The sequence below is a fragment of the Formica exsecta genome, unplaced genomic scaffold (assembly GCF_003651465.1).
Source record: "Formica exsecta isolate Colony F162 unplaced genomic scaffold, ASM365146v1 scaffold93, whole genome shotgun sequence".
In the NCBI taxonomy this organism is placed as follows: Eukaryota; Metazoa; Arthropoda; class Insecta; order Hymenoptera; family Formicidae; genus Formica; species Formica exsecta.
In genome coordinates, this window is record NW_021853696.1 from 461,398 (window position 1) to 482,772 (window position 21,375).

General features: G+C 34.7%; 3 protein-coding genes across 5 annotated transcripts in view; all 3 read left to right on the forward strand.

Annotated features, from left to right (window-relative positions):
* The window catches only part of LOC115245218 (palmitoleoyl-protein carboxylesterase NOTUM), a 38,680-nt gene extending 26,990 nt beyond the window's left edge, over positions 1 to 11,690 (forward strand). For both annotated transcript variants that reach the window (XM_029823430.1, XM_029823431.1), the window contains 7 exons: positions 8,065 to 8,434; positions 9,069 to 9,129; positions 9,220 to 9,449; positions 10,017 to 10,226; positions 10,324 to 10,615; positions 10,789 to 11,111; positions 11,360 to 11,690. In XM_029823430.1, the coding sequence (XP_029679290.1) occupies positions 8,065 to 8,434; positions 9,069 to 9,129; positions 9,220 to 9,449; positions 10,017 to 10,226; positions 10,324 to 10,615; positions 10,789 to 11,111; positions 11,360 to 11,688 (1,815 nt within the window). In that variant the 3' untranslated portion in view covers positions 11,689 to 11,690. The remainder of the gene's footprint in view (positions 1 to 8,064; positions 8,435 to 9,068; positions 9,130 to 9,219; positions 9,450 to 10,016; positions 10,227 to 10,323; positions 10,616 to 10,788; positions 11,112 to 11,359) is intronic.
* A 4,166-nt stretch (positions 11,691 to 15,856) lies between these two features.
* On the forward strand, positions 15,857 to 19,680 carry LOC115245219 (PI-PLC X domain-containing protein 1-like). Of its 2 annotated transcripts, XM_029823433.1 has the most exons (6): positions 15,857 to 15,935; positions 16,447 to 16,629; positions 17,214 to 17,445; positions 17,799 to 18,152; positions 18,514 to 18,701; positions 19,174 to 19,680. In XM_029823433.1, the coding sequence occupies exons 1-6, from the start codon at positions 15,887 to 15,889 to the stop codon at positions 19,533 to 19,535; spliced, it is 1,368 nt and encodes a 455-aa protein (XP_029679293.1). In that variant the 5' UTR covers positions 15,857 to 15,886; the 3' UTR covers positions 19,536 to 19,680. The 2 variants fall into 2 exon arrangements, with proteins under 2 accessions (XP_029679293.1, XP_029679292.1); XM_029823432.1 differs by lacking the exon at positions 15,857 to 15,935 and having other exon boundaries at positions 16,460 to 16,598.
* A 1,214-nt stretch (positions 19,681 to 20,894) lies between these two features.
* Positions 20,895 to 21,375, forward strand: part of LOC115245221 — a 5,495-nt gene continuing 5,014 nt past the window's right edge. Inside the window, exon 1 of the mRNA XM_029823434.1 lies at positions 20,895 to 21,135. Within this exon, the coding sequence (XP_029679294.1) occupies positions 21,001 to 21,135 (135 nt within the window). The 5' untranslated portion in view covers positions 20,895 to 21,000. The remainder of the gene's footprint in view (positions 21,136 to 21,375) is intronic.

Below are 21,375 nucleotides of genomic sequence, written 5' to 3' on the forward strand. Positions count from 1 at the left end.
TTTTTTTTGCGAAGTTCGCCAAGTTTCGCTAGAACTCCTTGCCACGCGAATAATTAGCGCTGACGAGAATCGCGCGACTTATGTTAGAGCTAGTTTATGAACCCCTGGCGTTGAGGAAGTGCGTTGATCCCGCGGGTCGCCGGCAAGCAGGCCGACCGATAAATTAGTTGCCAGGAGATATCTCCTTCACTTTTCCCTCGTGCGGCGTTCGGAAGGCGCGCACGATGCGACGCGGCGTGGCGCGGCGCGGCGAAGCCGAGCCAAGCGAGCGAAGGCGAGGCGAGGCAGGGCAAGGCAGTCATATTTCAGCCCTTGTTAGGACGAGGGGCCCCTGCCGAGACGGGCCGGGGAGAAAACCTCTTTGACTCGCCGCTCCGTGCCTTAATCCACTGGCATATACCCTATCTTGCCACCTGCTCTCTCTTCCTTTCTCATCTCTTCCTTCCTCGTCTCTTCCTTCCCTGCACCCTTTTATGCACGCCTGTTTCCAACTCTCTCTCTCTCTCCCCCCTCTTTCTCTCTCTCTCTTGCGCTCGATTCCGTTGTCTTCTCTTTCTTTTAGGCCTATCGACGTAAATTACGGCAGATACTTTACGCGTCTTTTCCTCTCCCGCTGTATTCCTTTTACGGGTTCGGATCTAAATAGAAGTGATATATGTCTACCGTCGTTGATTATGGCGGGATGTTATGTTAATTACTGGATTTTGTCTTAGCTAGTACACATGCAAATATTTGCATACTTCTACTAAACATGACATACCTAAGTACCTAAGATATAGGTGAAATATTTACCTTGGAACGTGTTTTGATATAAACTCACATACACACATACATTCTCATTCTCTCACACGTATGCCAAAGTTTCAAAATTAATTCGCGATTAGCATATACGAAATAAGAAATAATATTGTTCCATGAGTTAGAAGACGGTGCATAGAAAAACTGTGAATTAAGTTTCGATCGATTATGCTATAGGAGAAGAAATTTTAATCCGAGACTATAATAAGTAAAAATAGTCCGAGCAACTATTTTATAAAATAACAGAAGAAAGCCGATTTGTGCTTTAAGGATTATCTTAAGAATAAAATAAGAAAAAGAATATTCAATTTTAAGTAAATAAATCCCCCGTTGCGCAGAAATAATCGCAAGGATGCAGAGAATATCACGCACCTCAGCTTCTGTCTAGAGATCAGCCGCGGTCAGCGCGGAAACGCATAATAAAGCCGAAGCATAGCAAAGTCTTTCCGACATCTATCTCCGTGGACAGCTCAATCGCTAGAACCGAGCGCATATCTCGTCTCACCTTCATGCGGACGTTTCCTTGTTCCGTTAAAGAAACTGATCTGCCGACGAAGCGGCACCGGAAAAAGGAGGTGATCGCGGAAGATTTCAAATGCACCATCATCCGTGTGAAAGATCTGATTGTGAACCTCTCGCGAACTGAAACTTTGACGATACTCGGTCCTCGATTTCTGTATTCGCGATACTAATTTGCAAACAATTGGTTGTTGCGATGAGAAAAGTTCGAGGAGAAAGACATAATATTCTTTTGAAAAATGCGCTTGTACACAATTGTTCACGCAAATGCAAAGAAGCGAAAGAGGATTATTTTTTTAAGATTTTTTTGATACTCAATGCCAATCTGTGACCTATTATAGAAAAAGGAAATTGTAAAAGACATATAATTCATACATTAGTATCACTAATAAGTTACTCGAGCGGAAGTAGAAGCAACGTTGAGATCTCGTTCTCTAGAGAGATGTACCTTCGCATGTCGAAGCGGCAATATATATTGCACTTGCGCGTTTTTAATTTAATGTCGAATTTGCATGCTACATTATTCTCCGTCACGAGCGATCGGGGATCCGTTGATCAAATCGATAATAATAAAAAATAATGAATATTCATTCCATAATTACGACCATTCATTATACATGACGTACCATTAAATCAGTATTAGAATTATTATACGTAGGTTAACGTGATTTTTCACTGTAGCATAAATCATACCGGAGAGATATGAGACTGACAAGAGAGATTTAATACAGCAAGCAAAAACGAGTCCATATATTTTTTGGATAATTTTAATAAAATCCTAGCACGCGTTCAAAGTCGTGGAAGTCGCGCAACGGCGAGGATGAAAACTATCGTCGAAGCGTATCCGAGAGAACGTAATTCTCAGTGCATCCTCAAGGGAAGCCCCCCTTCCGCATCCCACGGAAACGCGCTCGTTAAGTCGCGAGAGTGCGCCGAAAGGCTGACGCTTACTTTCGCCAACTTCCCGAGGAAGGAGCCGCAGCAACACATCCCCACATGCGCGTGCGGTTATGGTAATGCGTGGTTTGCGGTGCGTGTTAGCCGGCCGGCCGGCCCTCGTAATGGTAACGAGACGGTCTCTCACCATCATCATCAACATCCAGACGACGCGATGCGAACGATCAACGACTCACGGGCCGACCAGTAAGACGCACGGCCCTCTCTCAAAGGTGCCGACCGCGATCCGCTCTCTGGCTATTTTTAACCTGTTTTCGTCTCCCTTATACTCCTCTCTTTCTATCTTTCTCACTGTTTTTGTCTCTCTATCTCTCTCTCTTTACATCGCATTCTTTAGCTGTAGCTGTATTATGTTTTTAGTAATCAAAGGAAAGGCACGTTTGGCATTGCCTTCTTCCCCAAAACTATCATTTTAATTATGATTTACAAATGAATAATATAAATAGAGCAAAAAATTATTTAAAAAATAGCTAATAGAAAATATTATACGTTTACACACACACATACGGATTGTATGGATGCGTGTATATAAGTAATTAAGAATTACACATTTACACAATATAATTCTAATAGCCTCCATCATTTCTTCACTATTATTGCATATTTAAAGTACACATTTTGTCTTGAGAGAAAGAGAGAGAGAGAGAGAGAGAAAGAGAGAGATGTAGAGGGAGAAGGGGGGGTAATACGTTTAAACGTATCAATGAATTATGCATATACTTTCACAGTTTCATTCTTTCCTAGATGCTCTTAGGGAACCCATATCCCAGAGTATGAATAAATTTTCCCTTTCTGTCCCTTTCTTTCTTCATCGTTCCGTGCGTGTGCATTCGCGCACGCCGCATCGATGGAATGCCACGCATCACCAGCCACGAGAGTCAGTCAACCTCTCAAGGGAGAATCAGGTGTGGAACAAATGAATTCGCGACGGTGGAGACGGATCAGCCGGCTCCTTAATCTCGCGGAAGCGAACGCTTCTTTTGTCGACAACGGAATCGTAAAGCAGGGCATTGCCATTTCTGCTCCGATATTAAAGTACGAGATCATTTACTTACATACTTAAAGGTTAAAGAGATCGATTGCCTTTTTGCTGTATCTCGAAACGATAAAATAAAGTTTAAATTTTAGTTGTTATAATTAAAATATTAAAAATGATACTATTTGAAAAATATTGATATGACTTATAAATAATTGTTAGACTTTTTAGTTATATGATGCTTGTGAAAAACATGAGTCACGGTATTACTCATAATACTATCATTCTCTTAAAAATTGACATTGTCAATTTTAAAAAACCCTTATAAATTTGTGAAACTTTGCAGACGTCGAAATAAGTTTTTTATCAAAAATAAAATAATAAACTATTTCTATATATCACTAAAAATATAAATTTTATTTTTATTTGCTATCGAACGCGCGGAATATATGCGAATATAAAAGAGTTTTGATATAAATAAGGTATTAGGTTCTTTTTTCCCTTCTGTTTTTTTAAATTAAACAAAATAATATTCCAACAATATACACATATAATACGCATATTACTAAAATTATTGAAAATCTGCTGATATTTTATTTATATCAAAACTCTTTTATATTTGCATATATTCCGTGCATTCGATGGCTAATAAAAATAAAGTTAAAATTTAGTGATATAAAAAAAAACTTTATTTTATTTTTGATAAAAATTTCAGAAAAGAATGTGCATATTAAATTGTACAGAAATTTTAAAATGTATATCATAAATACAGAAATTTCAAGTAGAATTTGTGTATTTGGGATAAAATAAAAATATAAAGCGAGTAGAATCGTTTAAATATCGAGCAGTGAAGCTGAGTTTTATTAATATTTTATTAATATTGAAAAGCGAGGTCGCGGAAATATGTTCTCAATGGAAAATGTTTTTAATTATTCATTAATGAGAAAACACTCGAAAATTTAATATTGTATATATTTTTATCGATAAAAATTCTATCTACATTTCCCCAAGAAAATATCGATTGTTTAAAGTCGATAATCGAGAAAATATGAAACTTATGTGTTAAAGAGAGAGTTGTCAAATTGAGAAGGGTAAATACTAATATTAAATTATCCCCAATGAAAATTTTCGACAAAAATCGTTAAGAAGATATCTTTGTTAAGGAAGGTGACAACCAAAATTTTGTAGCTAAACATTTCTCTTTCTCTTTCTCTCTTTCTCTCTTTCTCTTGCTATCGCGTGTACTCGCGATAACAAAATATCGATCGATGCGCAAATACCCGGAGCTCTTGCAATGCCACGAGTGCGTCGCACATCGCCTCGCCACCGTAAAAAGCGCTTCAGATCGCGGTCATTTATCTACGGCGTGATTCATCTCTTTGACTGCGGCGCACGGTATCTTTAAACGTTTTACCTGCTACCAGATTCCCTGCAGCTAGTATACGGTGTGCCGCCGGTCCAAGTAACAGCCATCACTTTGTCGGCCTTTGTCACGGGGATTATGCGCCGGGTGGCAAATTATGACGGACACCTTCACGCCCAGGACACCCTCTAATGCGCCGGCTACAGAGCCGGCAAAAAGAAAGACAGAGAAACAGAAGGAGAGAGAAAGAGAGAGGATTGCGAAGGGTCCTTAACATACCTTATAGTACGTGTTCCTTGAGAGGAAGACGTTTAAATTATGCAAAAGTAGTTCATAGGGTATGTAATATTTTAATAGGGGGCTATTGTATTCAGAAAAGAGATATAATTAAATGATAATTGAACGGGAGCGATGAAATCAATGTAAACTTTGTCATCAAAAATCAATCCATCATATTTTGTACAATTAAAATGAAAAGCGGAATTTTAAAAGTTAATTAAGAATATAAGAATTGTTTATGATGATAATTAAAATATCAATTGTTATAAAACAATTTAAAAAAAACTTATAGTAGCAACAAATGTGTTATCTGAATTTTCTTGTTCACATATATTGTTTCCTGCCTATTTATATGAAACTTATAACTTAAAAAAAAATCAGTAAGCTACTAATACTGTAATTGAAATCTGTGATCAATTTATTTAAAAAAATATTATCATATTATTTATAATTACAAATTTACATTATAAAGAATAAATCATGCGGATTTAAAACCATAAAAAAAACAAGAAATATAACATACCGCAAAAAATGAAAACATTTGCGTCAGGATAATATTGCCAAACCATATCCTCGGATTCAAGACGGCTTTTCAATCCTCTTTTCTCGATAGTTCTTGAATACCCTCGCTCAGAGCGTAACATAGAACTACCCTCCGGGAACTCGTACCAGCCCGGCACCCCAGCGAACTGATTTACGGCATAATAAAGCGGTTAAGCGCAAAATGGAAGCTCGCCCGTCCGAGTCGTCTACTTTATTTACTATCTTCCCGAAAGTTCCAATTCAACGCGGATTTTTGAAATCGCTTTGAGTCTGTTGCTACGTTTTCCCGATAATCCGTGGTTATGCGAAAAATATACGATGGAAAGGGATCATGTCACTTTCGGTCAGCTTTAACTTTTACAATAACAGAGAGCTTACCCCTGATATTTAACATCGATGAACCGTGAAACGTTTTCCGCTCAATCGTCCTTAATTTCTTAAGAAATCTGAAATATTATGTCATGCTAATATTTCGAACAATTGAACTAAACAGTTGAAGAATTTTCTATGGATTGATGGCAAAAAATGAAGCTACAATTCGGAGAATTTCTTTTGTCGCCTTAACATACATAAGAAATTACGTAAGAAAAAGATTTTCTCCCATAAAAATAACTTTGAATTCTATTAAAAAGATGGTTTTACAAATAGCTAAAAAAATGAGAAATACAATTGAATTGCAAATTATAGACATTTAATTCTTAGACATCAACTCTGTGTTTCTAAAAACTTTTCTCATTATAAAAAAATTATTGCAAAATGATTTCTATGTACGTGCAAAAATGTGTGTGTATGCAAAGGCTAAAAGAAATAGCTACATCTGATAGCATTTTTTTTTTAATTGTCTTTTGAGAGAGAATAAAAAATAGTCTGTATTCGGAAATCTAAATGCTATAAAAGTATGAAAACAACTTAATTGTAAGTAAATTAAAAATTGAAATATCTCTCTATTAAAGCCTTCTCTTTAAATTAAACAAAAAGAATTCTATTATTCATATTATTTTTATTTATGTATCTTTCAAGCTTAACTTGCTTAAAAACTCTTAATTTATCAATCGTCCATGATCCAAGAAATATCTTTTAAAAATCTTGAATTAATCAAAAGCTTTATAATTGAGAGAAATTTTACTCAGTTTCTCTTCCAGTATTGTGAATGTATAATTATTAGAAGTTTTATCATTTTTATCGCGAGAAAAATATATGTAACGCAAAGAGGACGGCCGTCAATTTCAAGGATTATAGTGTATGATTGATAAGATTCTAAATTAAACATTCGCTTTTCGCACTAACTGCGAGGAAACTCTCAGTCAACGAGGTCGGCGATCGCGCCGATAAAATCACGATATCGCACAGCGCGCATTCTTTTTGCGGCATCGACGCAATGCAAAGACGAAAGAGTAGTGAGTTTCCTTTCCTTTTTGCTTCGTATGGAGCGGAACCCAATTCGCCGTTTGCGGCCCATTATGCCCGATCATAATTGCGTCGCAACAACGTTTCTCCTTCCTACTATCCGCAATGTTGGCGGCGGCCTTTCATCTCGGTCCGAGACCGAGACCGAGCTTCTGTTTCCGAGGTGTTTCCGCCGCCGGCTACCGTTCTGGAAGCTGGAACTTGATCTTAAGTAGTCGCTTTCGTGAAAGAAAGACAGGAGGCCGAGGGATGGTGGAGGAACGTCGTTGCGGTAAAACACGCCAAGAATACCGACAGAGATGATAGCCGGACGCGGGATAAAGAGGGAGAGTGGCGCCGTGTAGCTCAGCGTCGTCGTTATCGTCGTTTTTTAAATTATTCCCGCGGTTGCTCGTTTGTTACGTAGCCCGATGTGTTGGCCCGATATCGACGATACGTATAAAAATCGCCGAAAGAAAAGGACAAATCCATCCACGAGAACCGAGGAACATTGTTGAATATTAATTATTCGATAAAATATTTGTGAATGAAATCAAATACGTAATTATTATGTGTGTGTGCGGCAATTTTACAAGTAAAGTTGTATTTTTTATACGAATATAAAATAGCAAAATAATTGATTTAAAAGCAGTTTCTAACTTATTGACAATTGTCTCGTAATTTTTTTAAGCCCTAAGGCTTAAAATCATAAATATTTATCATTAATGTATCGACGATATTACCGGATATCTAAAAATTAGCATTGAAGAATTATCAATATAAAAAATGTTGATAATTCCTTGTCAACATATCTATCTATGAATTTGAATTCATAGTAGAGATGTATCAACTCTGAATATTACTTTCGATTTTGATATTTGAAATTTCCAATATAATATCTAAAATATTGACGCTTTGTATGTGGAAAATATTAAAAGTCTCGCGGAATAAAAAATTATTTTTGATATTTAAAACTACCATTTAACGAGAAAATTGAATAATGGAAAAGAATAATTGGAAATTTGATACTTTGGCATTGCGCGTTAAATATTGGGTAAATAGAAAATATAATATTTGTGTGTATGTATCTTCTCTCTGATATATTATTTTCAAGAAGAAATTCCCCTCCCAATAAAATTTATTTTGCAATAGGAGGAGTTTGATCGATTAAAATTTCTAATAAGAAAACAAAGAAGACAGATCAATTTTGACACGTTATCGATATTTCTCGCGTATGTTTTAGATTATGCTGTGCCTAGTGGCTTTGATCCTAACGATAACTGCCGAGGATAAATTCACGAATACGGTCTCGATTTCCTCGAGTTCGCCGGCGGAGTACCAGAGCAACACGATACAGAAGCTGATGAGCATCTTGGGGAAGTATGGGCTAGATGATCAGAGGGGCTTGAAGAGAGTGTACCTAAGCAACAGATCGATTACTTGCAATGACGGATCGCAGGCCGGTTTTTACCTACGAAAGTCCCACGGCTCCAGGCGTTGGATCATGTACCTGGAGGGCGGCTGGTATTGCTATGATCAAAAGAGCTGCAGAGCCAGGTGGATGCGAGTACGGCATCTGATGACATCAACCCAGTGGCCCGAGACACGCGATGGTGGGTGATCGCTCGATCGCTTATAATTATACGTCGCGCGGAACGGAAATAATTTTCCGCTCATGCATCCGAGCATCGAAGCTCGTACTGCATCGTAAATTAATTTACGTGATCCTCTATGATGAATGCACGTTCTTGAACGTTCGCATTACCTCGCACGGTTCATTTCAATAATATATGTTATGCGATGCAGGTCAACATGTAAGAATATGTTCTGTTATGAATAGTAATTTATTATAATGATGACATAAATCTTATTTCTTATCCAATTCATGTTTATCAGATATATTTCTCAATTTTTATCGATATAAGAATTCGTGCAGATATACAGGATATCTAATTACTAATTACTATCAAATGTTCCTCCACAGTCAGTTATTGATTTTATAATTTGATAATCTGCTTTTAATTAGCATTAAATATCTTTTGCGGTAATTGAGTCTTAAAATAAATCTCTGTCAGAGAAGATTGAATTAAAATTAATCGAAAAATAAGATCTTTTAATTCCCATAATCTTAAGATTTAACTTTTACCTCTGTAAAATTAATGTTTAATGTTCAGTAACAATCGGTATCTTTCTCAATATATATTGCCACTGAGTGCCGAAATAAAATTGTTCACAATTTATTTTCAGTAGGTGGAATACTCTCGCCGAATCCCGATGAGAATCCATTCTTTTGGGGTGCGAATCACGTGTAGGTATTGTCCATCGCATAATCGACCTCGTGTTGCCCCGCCACAAGCAAGATTTTTTCGTAACGATGCTGTCATTGTCGTTTTCACAGTTTCGTTCCTTACTGCACGAGCGATAGCTGGAGCGGCACCAGGGCATTCAGAGCGCCGGACGACATGTTCTCGTTTATGGGGGCAGAGATCGTAGTCCAAGTCGTTCGGGACTTGGTTCCCCTTGGCCTCGAAAACGCGAGCGCCTTTCTTTTGGCCGGCAGCAGTGCGGGCGGTACCGGCGTCATGTTGAATCTGGATCGTGTTCAGAATCTAGTGCACCACGAATTGGGTACGACGCGTCCCGATCTATTTATCAATTAATTATCCTCCCGATTAAACGGATCTCGATATCGTTATTGATAATGGTCGTAATTATCCCGATAATAAATATTTATTGTTCAGCAAATTAGTTATGCTGGGCGAGTCAGCATCAGTAATGAGAATCATTACGAATCGTGAATATTTATTGTCAATATTATCGTTGAAACGGATCACATTTTGTGAGTGGCTTTTTTCATATAAATTTATTAATTTATTAATTGATACCGACATTAAGATAGAATTGATTTTTTGTACGCCAATCTCTGTATATTTCTGATATCTATAAATCGCTGAATATAACATGATTTTTTCAATATTCTACATATGTACGAGGATTTTTTTAAATTTAACATTAAACGGAAAAAAAAGTGGCTTATGAAATATCAGACCTTAAATTGCAGTTTTCGTAACTCAAATATTCTTAAAATTAATAAACATTTTTCTTTTGTATACAAACTCGTTAATTTGTTTTAGATACTTCAATTATCTGTGATTAACAATATTTAAAAGTGATAAGATGTATTTATTTGCGCAGGCTTGAGGCACATTGCTATACGCGGTGTGTCGGATTCCGGATGGTTCCTCGATAAAGTACCTTACCCTCCGAAAGGCTTGTCGCCTGTCGATGCGATACAAAATGGGATGGAATTATGGAAGTCTCGGATGCCTCGCAATTGCGTGCTTAAATATCCTAAGGAACCGTGGAGATGTTTCTTTGGATATCGACTCTATCCTACTTTGTCGGGTGAGTTTATCTTATGTATTATAAAGAATTTGGTAACTGCGTTAAAATCTATAAAATATCTTGAGAGAAAGATTTAAACTTTTTTTAAATATTCTAGCACCGTTGTTTGTTTTTCAATGGATATTCGATGAGGCCCAAATGAGGGCCTACAACGTAGCTGCACCGTTAACGAGACAGGAATGGGATTATATACATAAAATGGGCGACAGTTTACGGCATACGTTAGAAAATGTTACTGCAGTTTTTGCCCCGAGCTGTATTAGTCATAGCGTTCTGACGAAGAGAGATTGGAAAATGATTAAGATAGACGAAGTTTCCTTTGCACAGGCATTGTTCTGTTGGGATCACATGCCGATCGGAAATCACCGCAAGAACAATATGTACAACAAGTAAGTAACTACTGTGGTATGAATGTATCATCGATCGAAAACAAAGAAAATCAATATTGTATTGTTCGTCGAAAAAATATTTGCAACGCTAGTTACTCCGAGTTCATCTCGACAAATAAATCAATAACGACCGATGAGACCTCGAAGATATAATATTTTTTGTTTCGCTGCAGCACTCACTCGCAAATCGAAACCAATCAACCGTGCGGGAAGTCGCTGAAGAAGCTATTGCGTTCTGGTATCAGAAAGGGAAATGGTACTTCGATCGAAGGTGGAAAAAGCAAAGTTGGATCTTCTACGGAAACGCAAAAAGCTCGATTGTCTGTCGTTGGCAAAACGCTGAAGAGAAGACCGGCATCCGGCTCGATTCAAGAGCAGGAGAATAAGAAGAGACGAAGAAGAAAACACAAAGGCAGAAGAGATAGGAAGGAGAGAAAGAGGGCTAAAGAGGAGAGGCTAAAGAAGAAAGAAAAGCACGAGCGAAGAAAAGGCACTGGTACGGTTTAGCAGTGCGCAAACATGTTTTCAATCTCATACAATAACAGTCGACATTCTTTGAATAGTTTAACGCTGTTCCATACAATTTTATAAAAACACATTAATTTAAAATCCATTTGCATTTTATCCGTGATGAAATTAAAATCTCAAAATTTCTTGTTAATCCCCCTATCCCAAAAAAAAAAAGATTAATTTTTTACACGATTTGCATTAACAAACATTTTTTTCATGCAAATCTTCTCGTAGGTCGTCGCAAACAAATTAATGGCAACAACCATACGGTCATATTTAACGGCACCAGACCGCAGCGATCGGTAATACCGTCAAACAAACGGAAGTGCGTCGAGGACTGCCATTTCCGCATGATCGAGCGCTGTACTTGGCCGCAATGTAACCATAGCTGTCCCAAGTTACATAATCCCTTTACGGGCGAGGAAATGGATCTTATCGAATTGCTCAAGAGCTTCGGTCTGGACATGAAAAGTGTCGCGAACGCTCTCGGTATTGATATACATACGTTGATTAGTATGGACCAAGAGAAGTTGGTGAATCTTCTGACACAACGTGCAAACTAGCGAAAAGCATTCTGTCATAACGACTATGTAGGATGCTCCTGCTCTTGCTTTATCTCTGTTGGCATATCCGAAAAGTCAGAGTTCAATATTTACGTACTATCCGTAATGTTGTACACATTATGTTTCATGACGTGGAATGATTCGTATCTACGGTCTCGTCAAGGGGCATCAATGTTACAGTACTTAAATTCGAGAGGAGATATCACTGTTAATAATTCCGGAGTTAAAAGCAGTAAATATCTGTGAAAAAAATTAGACGTATAGATATGTAAAAATAAAATAATTCTTGCCCTATCTTTCTTCTAATATAACGATAAATTGAGAATGAATAAATTAAAATGCAAATATTTGCATTACAGTTTTATTAATAAATAATAATGGATTTGTTTATATTTATCAGATATATATTTAGACAAAGCTCGAAAAAATACGATGTTTCTTTTGAGACAATCTTGCATATCTTTATGTTGAATATCTTTGCATATCATAGACTTAAAATGGAGACTGTCATTTCATCGCCGATGAATATTAAACCCGTGTTCAGAAACAGATTAAATATATAATTTTTTTTTGTGTGACAAACAGCATTTAAGGGGCGATATCGGCACACCTGAATTAAAGATACGTCACGCGTACAACCAAAATGAATGTACATATATAATTTTACAGAAGAATCTTTGATGGTGCGTTTCCAGAACTTGTGTTACAGAAAAGACAAGAAAGCCGAAATATAGAGATTCTGATCGGTCTTATCGTCGACGGACAAGGAAAGACAAGAGTTCTGACGTGTAGAAAGTGTATATTTCTTTGTAACTCTACGATTACACGAATATTTTAATTTATTATAGTTATAGGCAAAAAATAACCAAGCACGTAACTATGTTCTATAAATTAATTTATGGCGTACAGTTTATCGCTGAAATCGGGCAAGAATGCCGTTTTAAAAGAACTCTTTCAATCTTGTATTTGTTCAAATACTTCTCATTTTGATCGTTCTCTCATAATTTTTTGTTAAAAAATGTCCTTTTCTTAAAGTGTATCTCGATATATTTTTGTTTGCCGCTAAATCAGTTACAGATCTAATTTGCGTACCACTTGAGATCCAGTTTAAATTACACGCACGAAAGACTGTACGCGAAGGATCTTTCAATGGCAAACAGGACTGATTTTCTTATGTAACGTCGGCACGGAAATTTGCCAGCAAACAACAACGGTTAAACGACCGACAAAGTAGCTTCATAGACTGATTAAATTATCTACCTCAACGAATCAAATTGTATTAACGTCCTTCATGTACTATAATTGTCAACTTACAATTAGAACATCATGATAAAAACAGTTACTGTAAGTTAACGCGCGTAAAATATGTATATTGTACCTATGTATGTCTTATGTAAATAACAGATAATGTGTTATTTATTTAATGTAGCGTAGTCCGCGATTGCTATAATTTTTCATCGTGTGCGTATATTATATACGTGAGTTCGGGATGTTAGCCAAATTTAATTAAGTTTGGAACGAATCGAGATTTTTGGACAAATTCATTGGCTAATATCATGCAGGATACATAGTATTTGAATTTCGGAAAATAACGAAAAGCGGAGAACTTTTCTTAAGATAGATATATTATTGTTTAATAAATAAGGCTTTTTTGTTTATTATATAATATATATTATCGAAGAAAAAGCATCGTTGTTTAATTTGATCAGGTAACAGTTAGTTAATGCGTTGATCATAATGCGTTGATATTCTTCTTCAATCACATCTTCTCAATTTTATTATTAGGAAATGTCGATTCTTCGAGTATTAAATTTATAACAATATCGCAATTAAATTAAATTATTAAATTTATAACGACTAGCAGTTAACCTGTCAAATAATTATTTTGTTATAAAACGACGAAAAGATACAGATGATAACGAATAAGAGTTTGCTTATGTCATTTTTATTCATTTGAAAGTTTCACATATACACGTAATAATCATTAACGATATAATAAACAATGACATGTAGACATTAGAATTTGAGTAGATGCCCGAGTTGCGGGCCGATAGGGGAGAAATGCTTCATAATACATACATATCACGTAATAGTTACATCATATCATGACAATATATATATATATATATATGTAACACATTGACAGAGTATTAATGGAAAGTATAGTAGTTATTAAATTATAATTCTTCAGGAGAATTATTTATACAATAATTCCCTTTTCGAAAGTATTTTGTTTAAAATTTTAGTTATAAATTAAAATAAAATATTAACTTAATATGGAACGTATATGGATTAGAGTCACAATACTCTTTTTATGATATATAGAACTCATAAAATAGCTTTGGAACATAATTGAAAATGTCCAAAAATGCAGTTACAATACTTTTCATTGGTGACATCAATATTGATATTCGAAATCGAATAACATCGATATTGATATCCAAAATTATATTTTGCGATTTAATTTATTCTCTCTCTCCCTCTCTCTCGTTCTTTTTAAATTATGACCACGCGCTTCATTTGCGCGATCGCAAATGCGATCAAAATGTAACTGATATTTCTATATTTCAACTATTATTTGCATATATCATAAAATATGTAATATTATTTTTTAAAGAAGCATGGCATTCTGTAAATAAATTGTATATCTGTTGTATTGAATTGATGATTAATCATTCACATTCGTATTATTTATTAATATTTTTACCTTATGTACAAATCAATAACTTTTAATAAAATCCACATATTATATTTCATGTCTATTGCATTATTTAAATAAAGATATACATTTTTAATTATTTTTATAAATGTAACGGAGAGCTCATAAAGGAGAATTTTTTTATTATCGAGACATTTCAATGAAAAGTCACAATAAGTTCCACAAGCAACATTACACAATATTGTATATGTCTATTGCAACGCGAAACCCACAGACAGATGCGATCTGTAACATACTCGTGATCGATCCAACCAAATGTACCTTTACGCACCATAAAATATCCTAAAATGTCGGACGATAAATCGCATTCTATACACGTTTGGCCTCTATACCTGTAACGTAACGATTAGCCTGTTTGTTCTCACGACGCGTTCCCTCCTGACACGCGATGTCCCCTGCGCCCGATGCACGAGGGCGATAATTCAATGTAGAAACTGAATCCGTTCTCCCAACCCCCATCGATCGGTCGGATGAGCTTGCATCCATCGACGGCTCTCCCTCGAAACTATATATTTTACGAGGGCGTATGCAGGAAATGGTATTTAATGTCGACAGATCAGACCGGGTCTGACCCCGAGTATATGCATGTAGCTGATAATCAATGTGATGGAGAGGCGGACGTGAGGGAAGAGAGAAGGAAAACGAGCGAACTCTGGTCCCTCCAATTAATGTGTCCGAGGAAGTGACGGAATGATGGAAGCGCAATGTACTCGAATGTCCCATAAGCGGGCTCTGTATTAAACTACTCCGGCTACCGGTAGTTCGTTCGACTGTCCATCGTTCAGTCACTGGGTTGTCCATCGCGTCTGTTGACACCTGAATTCGTTTTTCGTACGATTTCCATTTCGCGCGTTTCGGCATTTCCCAATGCGACGATAATGTTCGATCCGATCGAGAGATCCTTCTATGCGTGGCAAAAGTGAGACGTGATCGGAGGCATTGAAAAAATCGATCGTTATCATCAACGAATGCGGTGGTGGAGGAGAATTGTATTTCTTAAACCGCACATTCCGTTGCACACGGATAATTTTTCATTCGCGGAGAGATTGGAATGAATTTACGGAACACGGTACTATTATCAATGACGTGGATAAATTTGATGGCGAGTTCCACCCTTGCTTAACTTCAACGATTTAAAAATATAAAATTGAAAATCGAAAGAGAGAAAGATAGAGATAGGAAAACATTTTTCTATATTTTTTAACTTTTCTATATTCTGCCCTTTTTTCTTGATGTATTTTGAACAGAAAGTATTTTTAATTTTCCAAAAATAAAAAATTATTTATCAAAGATTTATACGACACGCTGGTGCGTGAATAAGTTACGAATTTCAAAAATTGTAAGGGCTCTCGTATCAATCGTTATGCTCGAACAGATCAGAAACTGTCTGATTAAAACACGAGTGCACGACGATTGCTGATATCGGAATATTGAAAGCGTTAGAAAGATAATTTCGATCGAAATCTCATCGTTTCAATTATGCAGAAAGGAATTGTTCTGTTGCTTCTCCATGTCTTCTGCGACACTGGTGAGAGTAAATTAATTATCTTGCTTATATGACATGATTTTTTTAGCTTTGCATTATTTTACTAAAATTGCAAAATGATGTACATTTTAAACAGATATCATATTTTTAATACGTTGAAGAAGAGAGAGAGAGAGAAAGAGAGAGAGAGAGAGAGAGAGAGAGAAAAGAGAAAGAGAGTCTACACATATATATCATCGAAATTATACAACATTATAAATATATAAATAAAAAGCAAATATTTTTTTACGGTCATATTTTTTTATAATCGAGATAAATATACTAATTTTGTTTTAAATATTACAAAAAATATAAAAAATGTAAAAAATATAAAGATATCAAACTTGTTATTAATATTTGTATGTCTACATTTGCTTTTTTTTTTTTTTTGCTAAAAACTTTCTATGTGAATATTTTTATATCTAATATTTTTTTAAATATATTATTTAACATCAAGTTATGATGAGCAATATTACATTGTATCTCTCAAATCATCTTTTTTATTTTGCTTTAGCATTGGCAGGACAATGTGGAAAGGTGTGGGTCACAGTTTCCTCTTTGTGGAGACCAATTGCTGCTTGCGACAAAGTGGTCGATGCGGAATTAGAAATAAATTGGGAATTTGATTGTCTAGCGGGCACAAGATATTCAGATACCCAGATCAAGGTGTTCACTGCTGACCCGTTAGCAGCACATAGTAATAAATTTTGTTTGCCTCTCTTGCGTATTCCGTTGCTAAATGATGACGTTTGAACAAAATCGAAACTGACACGTATCTCTTATTGTATTTAAACTCTCTTATTGTATTTTAACTCTGTAAATCCCCAAAATACAATATTTATTATCACAATTTATTACAAAATATGAAAACGTAACGCACGATACACAGCGTGCAATAGTTTTTAATTGCTGCAAATAAATCATTACTTTGTTTCTTTTAGAAGTACTGTTAACAAAGTTTGAAATCTATAAGTTTATCTTGCCGTCATCTTTTACTGATTGCTTAATACAAATCGCCAGCTTATGCGCGTTGAAGCGCTTTGAGTTCGTCGTTTAAAACTTGTTCGCTAAGTCTCTCTTCCGCCTATCGCATTCAATTTGAAAACACTGATCCGCTCGAAATGAATCCCTCGATAGTTTTGAATCGTTTTCAATCCGATTTATCTTACAGAATGAATCGTCATGAAATCGAACGCATCAATGTTTTATCATATTTCCTCACGATAAATTTATCGAATTTAGGATAAAGAAAAAATTGTAGATCCAATTTACTTATTCCAGATAAAATGATAAAGCCTGAATTGATCTTGACTTCCTTGCAACGCCCGCGAGGATATTACAGGACAAATATTACAGTCGGTCGACCACCGTTACCAGGAGGATGGGATACAAAGGATGGGGCAACTCTTCCAGGATCACATTGTCTCGATTATTATGCAATCCTTTACAAAGATGGTCACATGCTCTCTATGACCTGTTTACAAATTTGGCCGACTTGGATGTATGATTTGAGGTAATTCTTTTATATATCTCTAACAAAAGCATATTATGTGCACGCCGACTTTATCGCTCTTAAGTTTCCAAAGCAATTTATCTTTTCAAACGAGCTAATAAATACTTTATAAATAACAAGAAGAATTAATAAAGCGCAGGAAATAATATGTAAAAAGTTGAAGAATTGATTGATAAATATCAATCTCTAATATTAGACATGAATATTAATTAGTAACATGAATGTTAACATACGTTTGTAATTATTTTACATTATTATACTAATTTAACAATCACTAATAATTATACACGAGTTTCTTTAGTGAGTATTGTCTGTTATTAATATCGACAAAATGTTTCTTCATGTTAACAAAGGAGAGAAATCGGTATGCTTCCTATCGGCAGCCTAATGATACCCGGAACACATAATTCCGGCTGTTATAAGCACGGCGATCTGACGCGCCGGGATGCCTTTCAACGATACTTGCTGACGCAAGATCGCGACGTTTGGACGCAATTGGTGCACGGCATAAGATATTTGGATATCAGAGTTGGATATTACCCATCGATACCGAACGGCACCGCACTCGATGAAGAGGGCAACCATGTAAATAGATTTTGGATCAATCACGACGTCATTCGCATTACACCTCTTTCGGAGATCATAAAGGACGTGAGAAATTTTTTGGACGCGGCGAGGGGTGAGGTTGTTATTATGGATTTTCATAGGTAAATCGCAATTGTACACGAGATTGCCTCAGTTGTGTAGAATATTGCATTGTATCTTTTAAATTCACGGAAGCATGCGTTTATTCTAAATGGAATTCGCGTTATTCCTTGTAAAGTTTGAGTGAATAACCATTCAAGGAATTATATTACAAGAAATTGGCAAAAATTATTAAATATATAATGTTAACTGAATTATCGCCCTTGTTCAAATTATAGCTTTCACATTCTTTAAAATTATTTTTGCATACCATCCGATGTTATCTGTTGAAAATGTTAATAAAAATGTTATTTTATTGATAAATATATTATTATATTCGGAATCTGTATGATAATAATAATTAATGCAGAAATTGATAAATAGATTTCCCGTGGGCTTCGAAGGTAGGCCAAACAGACACCGAAAATTAATAGCTATTTTACATCAAGAGTTCGAAGGGTTAATTCTGAAACCAGACAGAGGGGTCGAAGGCCTGGGGCCAACATTGAATGACATCTGGACCGGCGGGAAGAGATTAATTATTTGTTATGGCGATAAGCATGTAGTAAATGGTAAAGATTTTTGCCATTTTTAATGTATAAAAATGTACAAGGAAACAATCATGTAAATATTTTTTTAAATAACTCTTTTAATATATTAAGCATTGAATTCTCTTAATATGATCAATATTTATATATAATAGAGATTATTTTTTTACTATATTATGAAATTAAAAATTACATAGAAGTATACAATATATTATATTAAAAATTATGATATATTTAAAATATATAGTAAATATTTAGTAATTTTAGCGACCATTTTTTAAATAAAAACTTAGTTGAATATATTCTTCACAAAATTGTTTAAGATTTAACAAAATAATTATCTTCGCCACGTTTCAAATTAAAATGTGGCCTACAATTTTTAATAAAGATTCAAATTTAAATAAAGATTTTTCTGTTAATGTGCTTCTAACAAATTTAATTAACTAAAATCCTATATATTTAATTAATAATCTGTACATATTTTTTTAAAATTTAGACTACGATTGGCTGTGGCCACCCTTAACACAAGTATGGGGCAATCAACAAACCGTGGAAGGTCTATTCGAGTACTTGGACGAAGAGATCTTGGGATCAAAGAAACGCAAGAATAGTCAGAATCCATTGTGGGCAGTAATGGCGGAACTGACGCCATTCCCATTGGATATATTCTTTAATTTATCCGGTGGACTTCGGCAGATGGCCGATTCCGTTAACCGAAATCTCACTGTCAAGTTTCAAGAGGAGTGGTGGAAGGAAACGAATATCGTTGCTACAGATTTTTTCCTCGGAAACGACTTGATCTGGGTATCGAGAATGTCAAACATAAAGAAAAGTAATATCGCACAATGGCGTTTATAGTCGATATATAAAATTACAAATCATTCTTTGTTTCGAAAAAGTGCATTTATAAATTAAACGATCGTTTCCGTTAAACTTCTTCATAAATTATATTAAAGATAAAATATATAATGTATGTTGAAATAAATTAATATTTACAAACAAACTGATTTAATTATACGAAATTCACAAGAAACACAGGATAATTATTCACTCATTTATTATTTATACAATTGCAAAAAAAGAAAGAAAGAAGAAATGAAAGAAAAAGAGAGATAGAGAGAGAAAATGCTTAAACATTATTAATATAGTTTATTTAAATGAGTTCGATATAACATATTAGCAAAAAATATTGACAGATTAATAAATATTTATATTGTATGCAAAGCAATCTGCATCGACTTTGCAAATAAAAATTTTACGAATTTTATTTAAATTTTATTCAAATAAAGCGTGATAAATATGTGAATTAATAAATTAGTAATTTATTCTCCGCGAAATTAAATATTATTATAAAAGCTATCCAGAATAAACTTGCAATATACTCATAATTAACGAGATACAACATTCTTTATTATGGAAAATCATGATGTTTTAGTTGGCGTAATTTAAAAAAATCTTTCCCTTATAGTTGTCCTTATTATCATGATTCTTATTATCATAATTATATATATACATTGTTTCTTATGATAAATTGTATCTAAGAAAGAAGCTGATTGTTTTTTAAAAGGATAAATCTTATAACCGACCAGAGTTTTTATTTAAGATGGAGCTTTGAAATCTCGAAAAGCTATGTACGTTTTTATTGAACTCTCTTAAACTGAATCAGTAAAATTATATCACTTATTAAATCAGTGACACAAGATTTCATTAAAAATCATATTTCATTGATCTATTTATAAAATTTATTTATAAAAAATGAACAAAACTCTTGGTCAAACTCAGATATTTCTTCAATAAAATATATATATGTATGTATATTGCTATAAATTTATTTCATATATAATATTGTAATAAAAAACGCATTTTAAAATATCTCTGATTGGAACAACCGTTACTACAAACTAATTTTTTTCAGTGAGATTTCACTGATTTGCAGTACTATATTTATAATTGCTTGTGAAATCATCAGTGACTATTCGCTATTTTTCAGTGATAATGCATTGATTCCATTTAAGAAAGAATAAATTATATATTTTTATCAATATAATGTTGCAGCTGATAGAGCTGAAAAGCATATTTTTAATAATCTATACAAGTGCTTTATTTCAATTAAATAACGCGTGTCTCGCGTGACGAAAATGCTTACGTTTAAACCTTCCCGCTCGTTTGCTTCGGATCGGATTACCTATTGCCATCTTATTCATTTGATTTGCTAATAAACCCTAACCGGTTATTCAGACGAGAGAGTGAACAGATACCAACACGCTAGCTTTTCTTACGTATGTCAAGAGAACAGTAAGTAAATAAGATCGCGACAGAAACAATGCTAACAAACGCAACTGCAAGTAAGATGAAAAACGAGCTATGGTGGTCTATATACGCTTGGTGGTCGTGTGTGCTTGTGCTGAAGATGATATTGTTGACTTGGTACACTGGGCAAATACGAGTAAGAGAACAGGTAAAATTTTCGAAAATCCGGAATATTTTCTTATTCATTTGTCATTAAATTTAGTTTTCGGTCTGTGTCTGATTCTTTGAAAAATAGATAGTCTAGTCTAGAAAACTAGCTATTAACACGAAAGCAACTGCGTATTTTTTATTCATAACATTATGCTAAATTGCAATTATTATATACTATACGAGCAGTTTTAAAAATTTTTTGCGCGCAAATTACTTAAATATATTTATCTCTGATAAT

What these genes read in the sequence shown, in the direction of transcription:
- LOC115245219 (XM_029823433.1), top strand. Translation starts at nt 15,887, where the DNA reads ATGCAGAAAGGAATTGTTCTGTTGCTTCTCCATGTCTTCTGCGACACT. An exon ending in CCATGTCTTCTGCGACACTG is followed by an intron (nt 15,936 to 16,446) that starts GTGAGAGTAAAT and finishes ATTTTGCTTTAG; the next exon opens with CATTGGCAGGACAATGTGGA. An exon ending in TGACCCGTTAGCAGCACATA is followed by an intron (nt 16,630 to 17,213) that starts GTAATAAATTTT and finishes TACTTATTCCAG; the next exon opens with ATAAAATGATAAAGCCTGAA.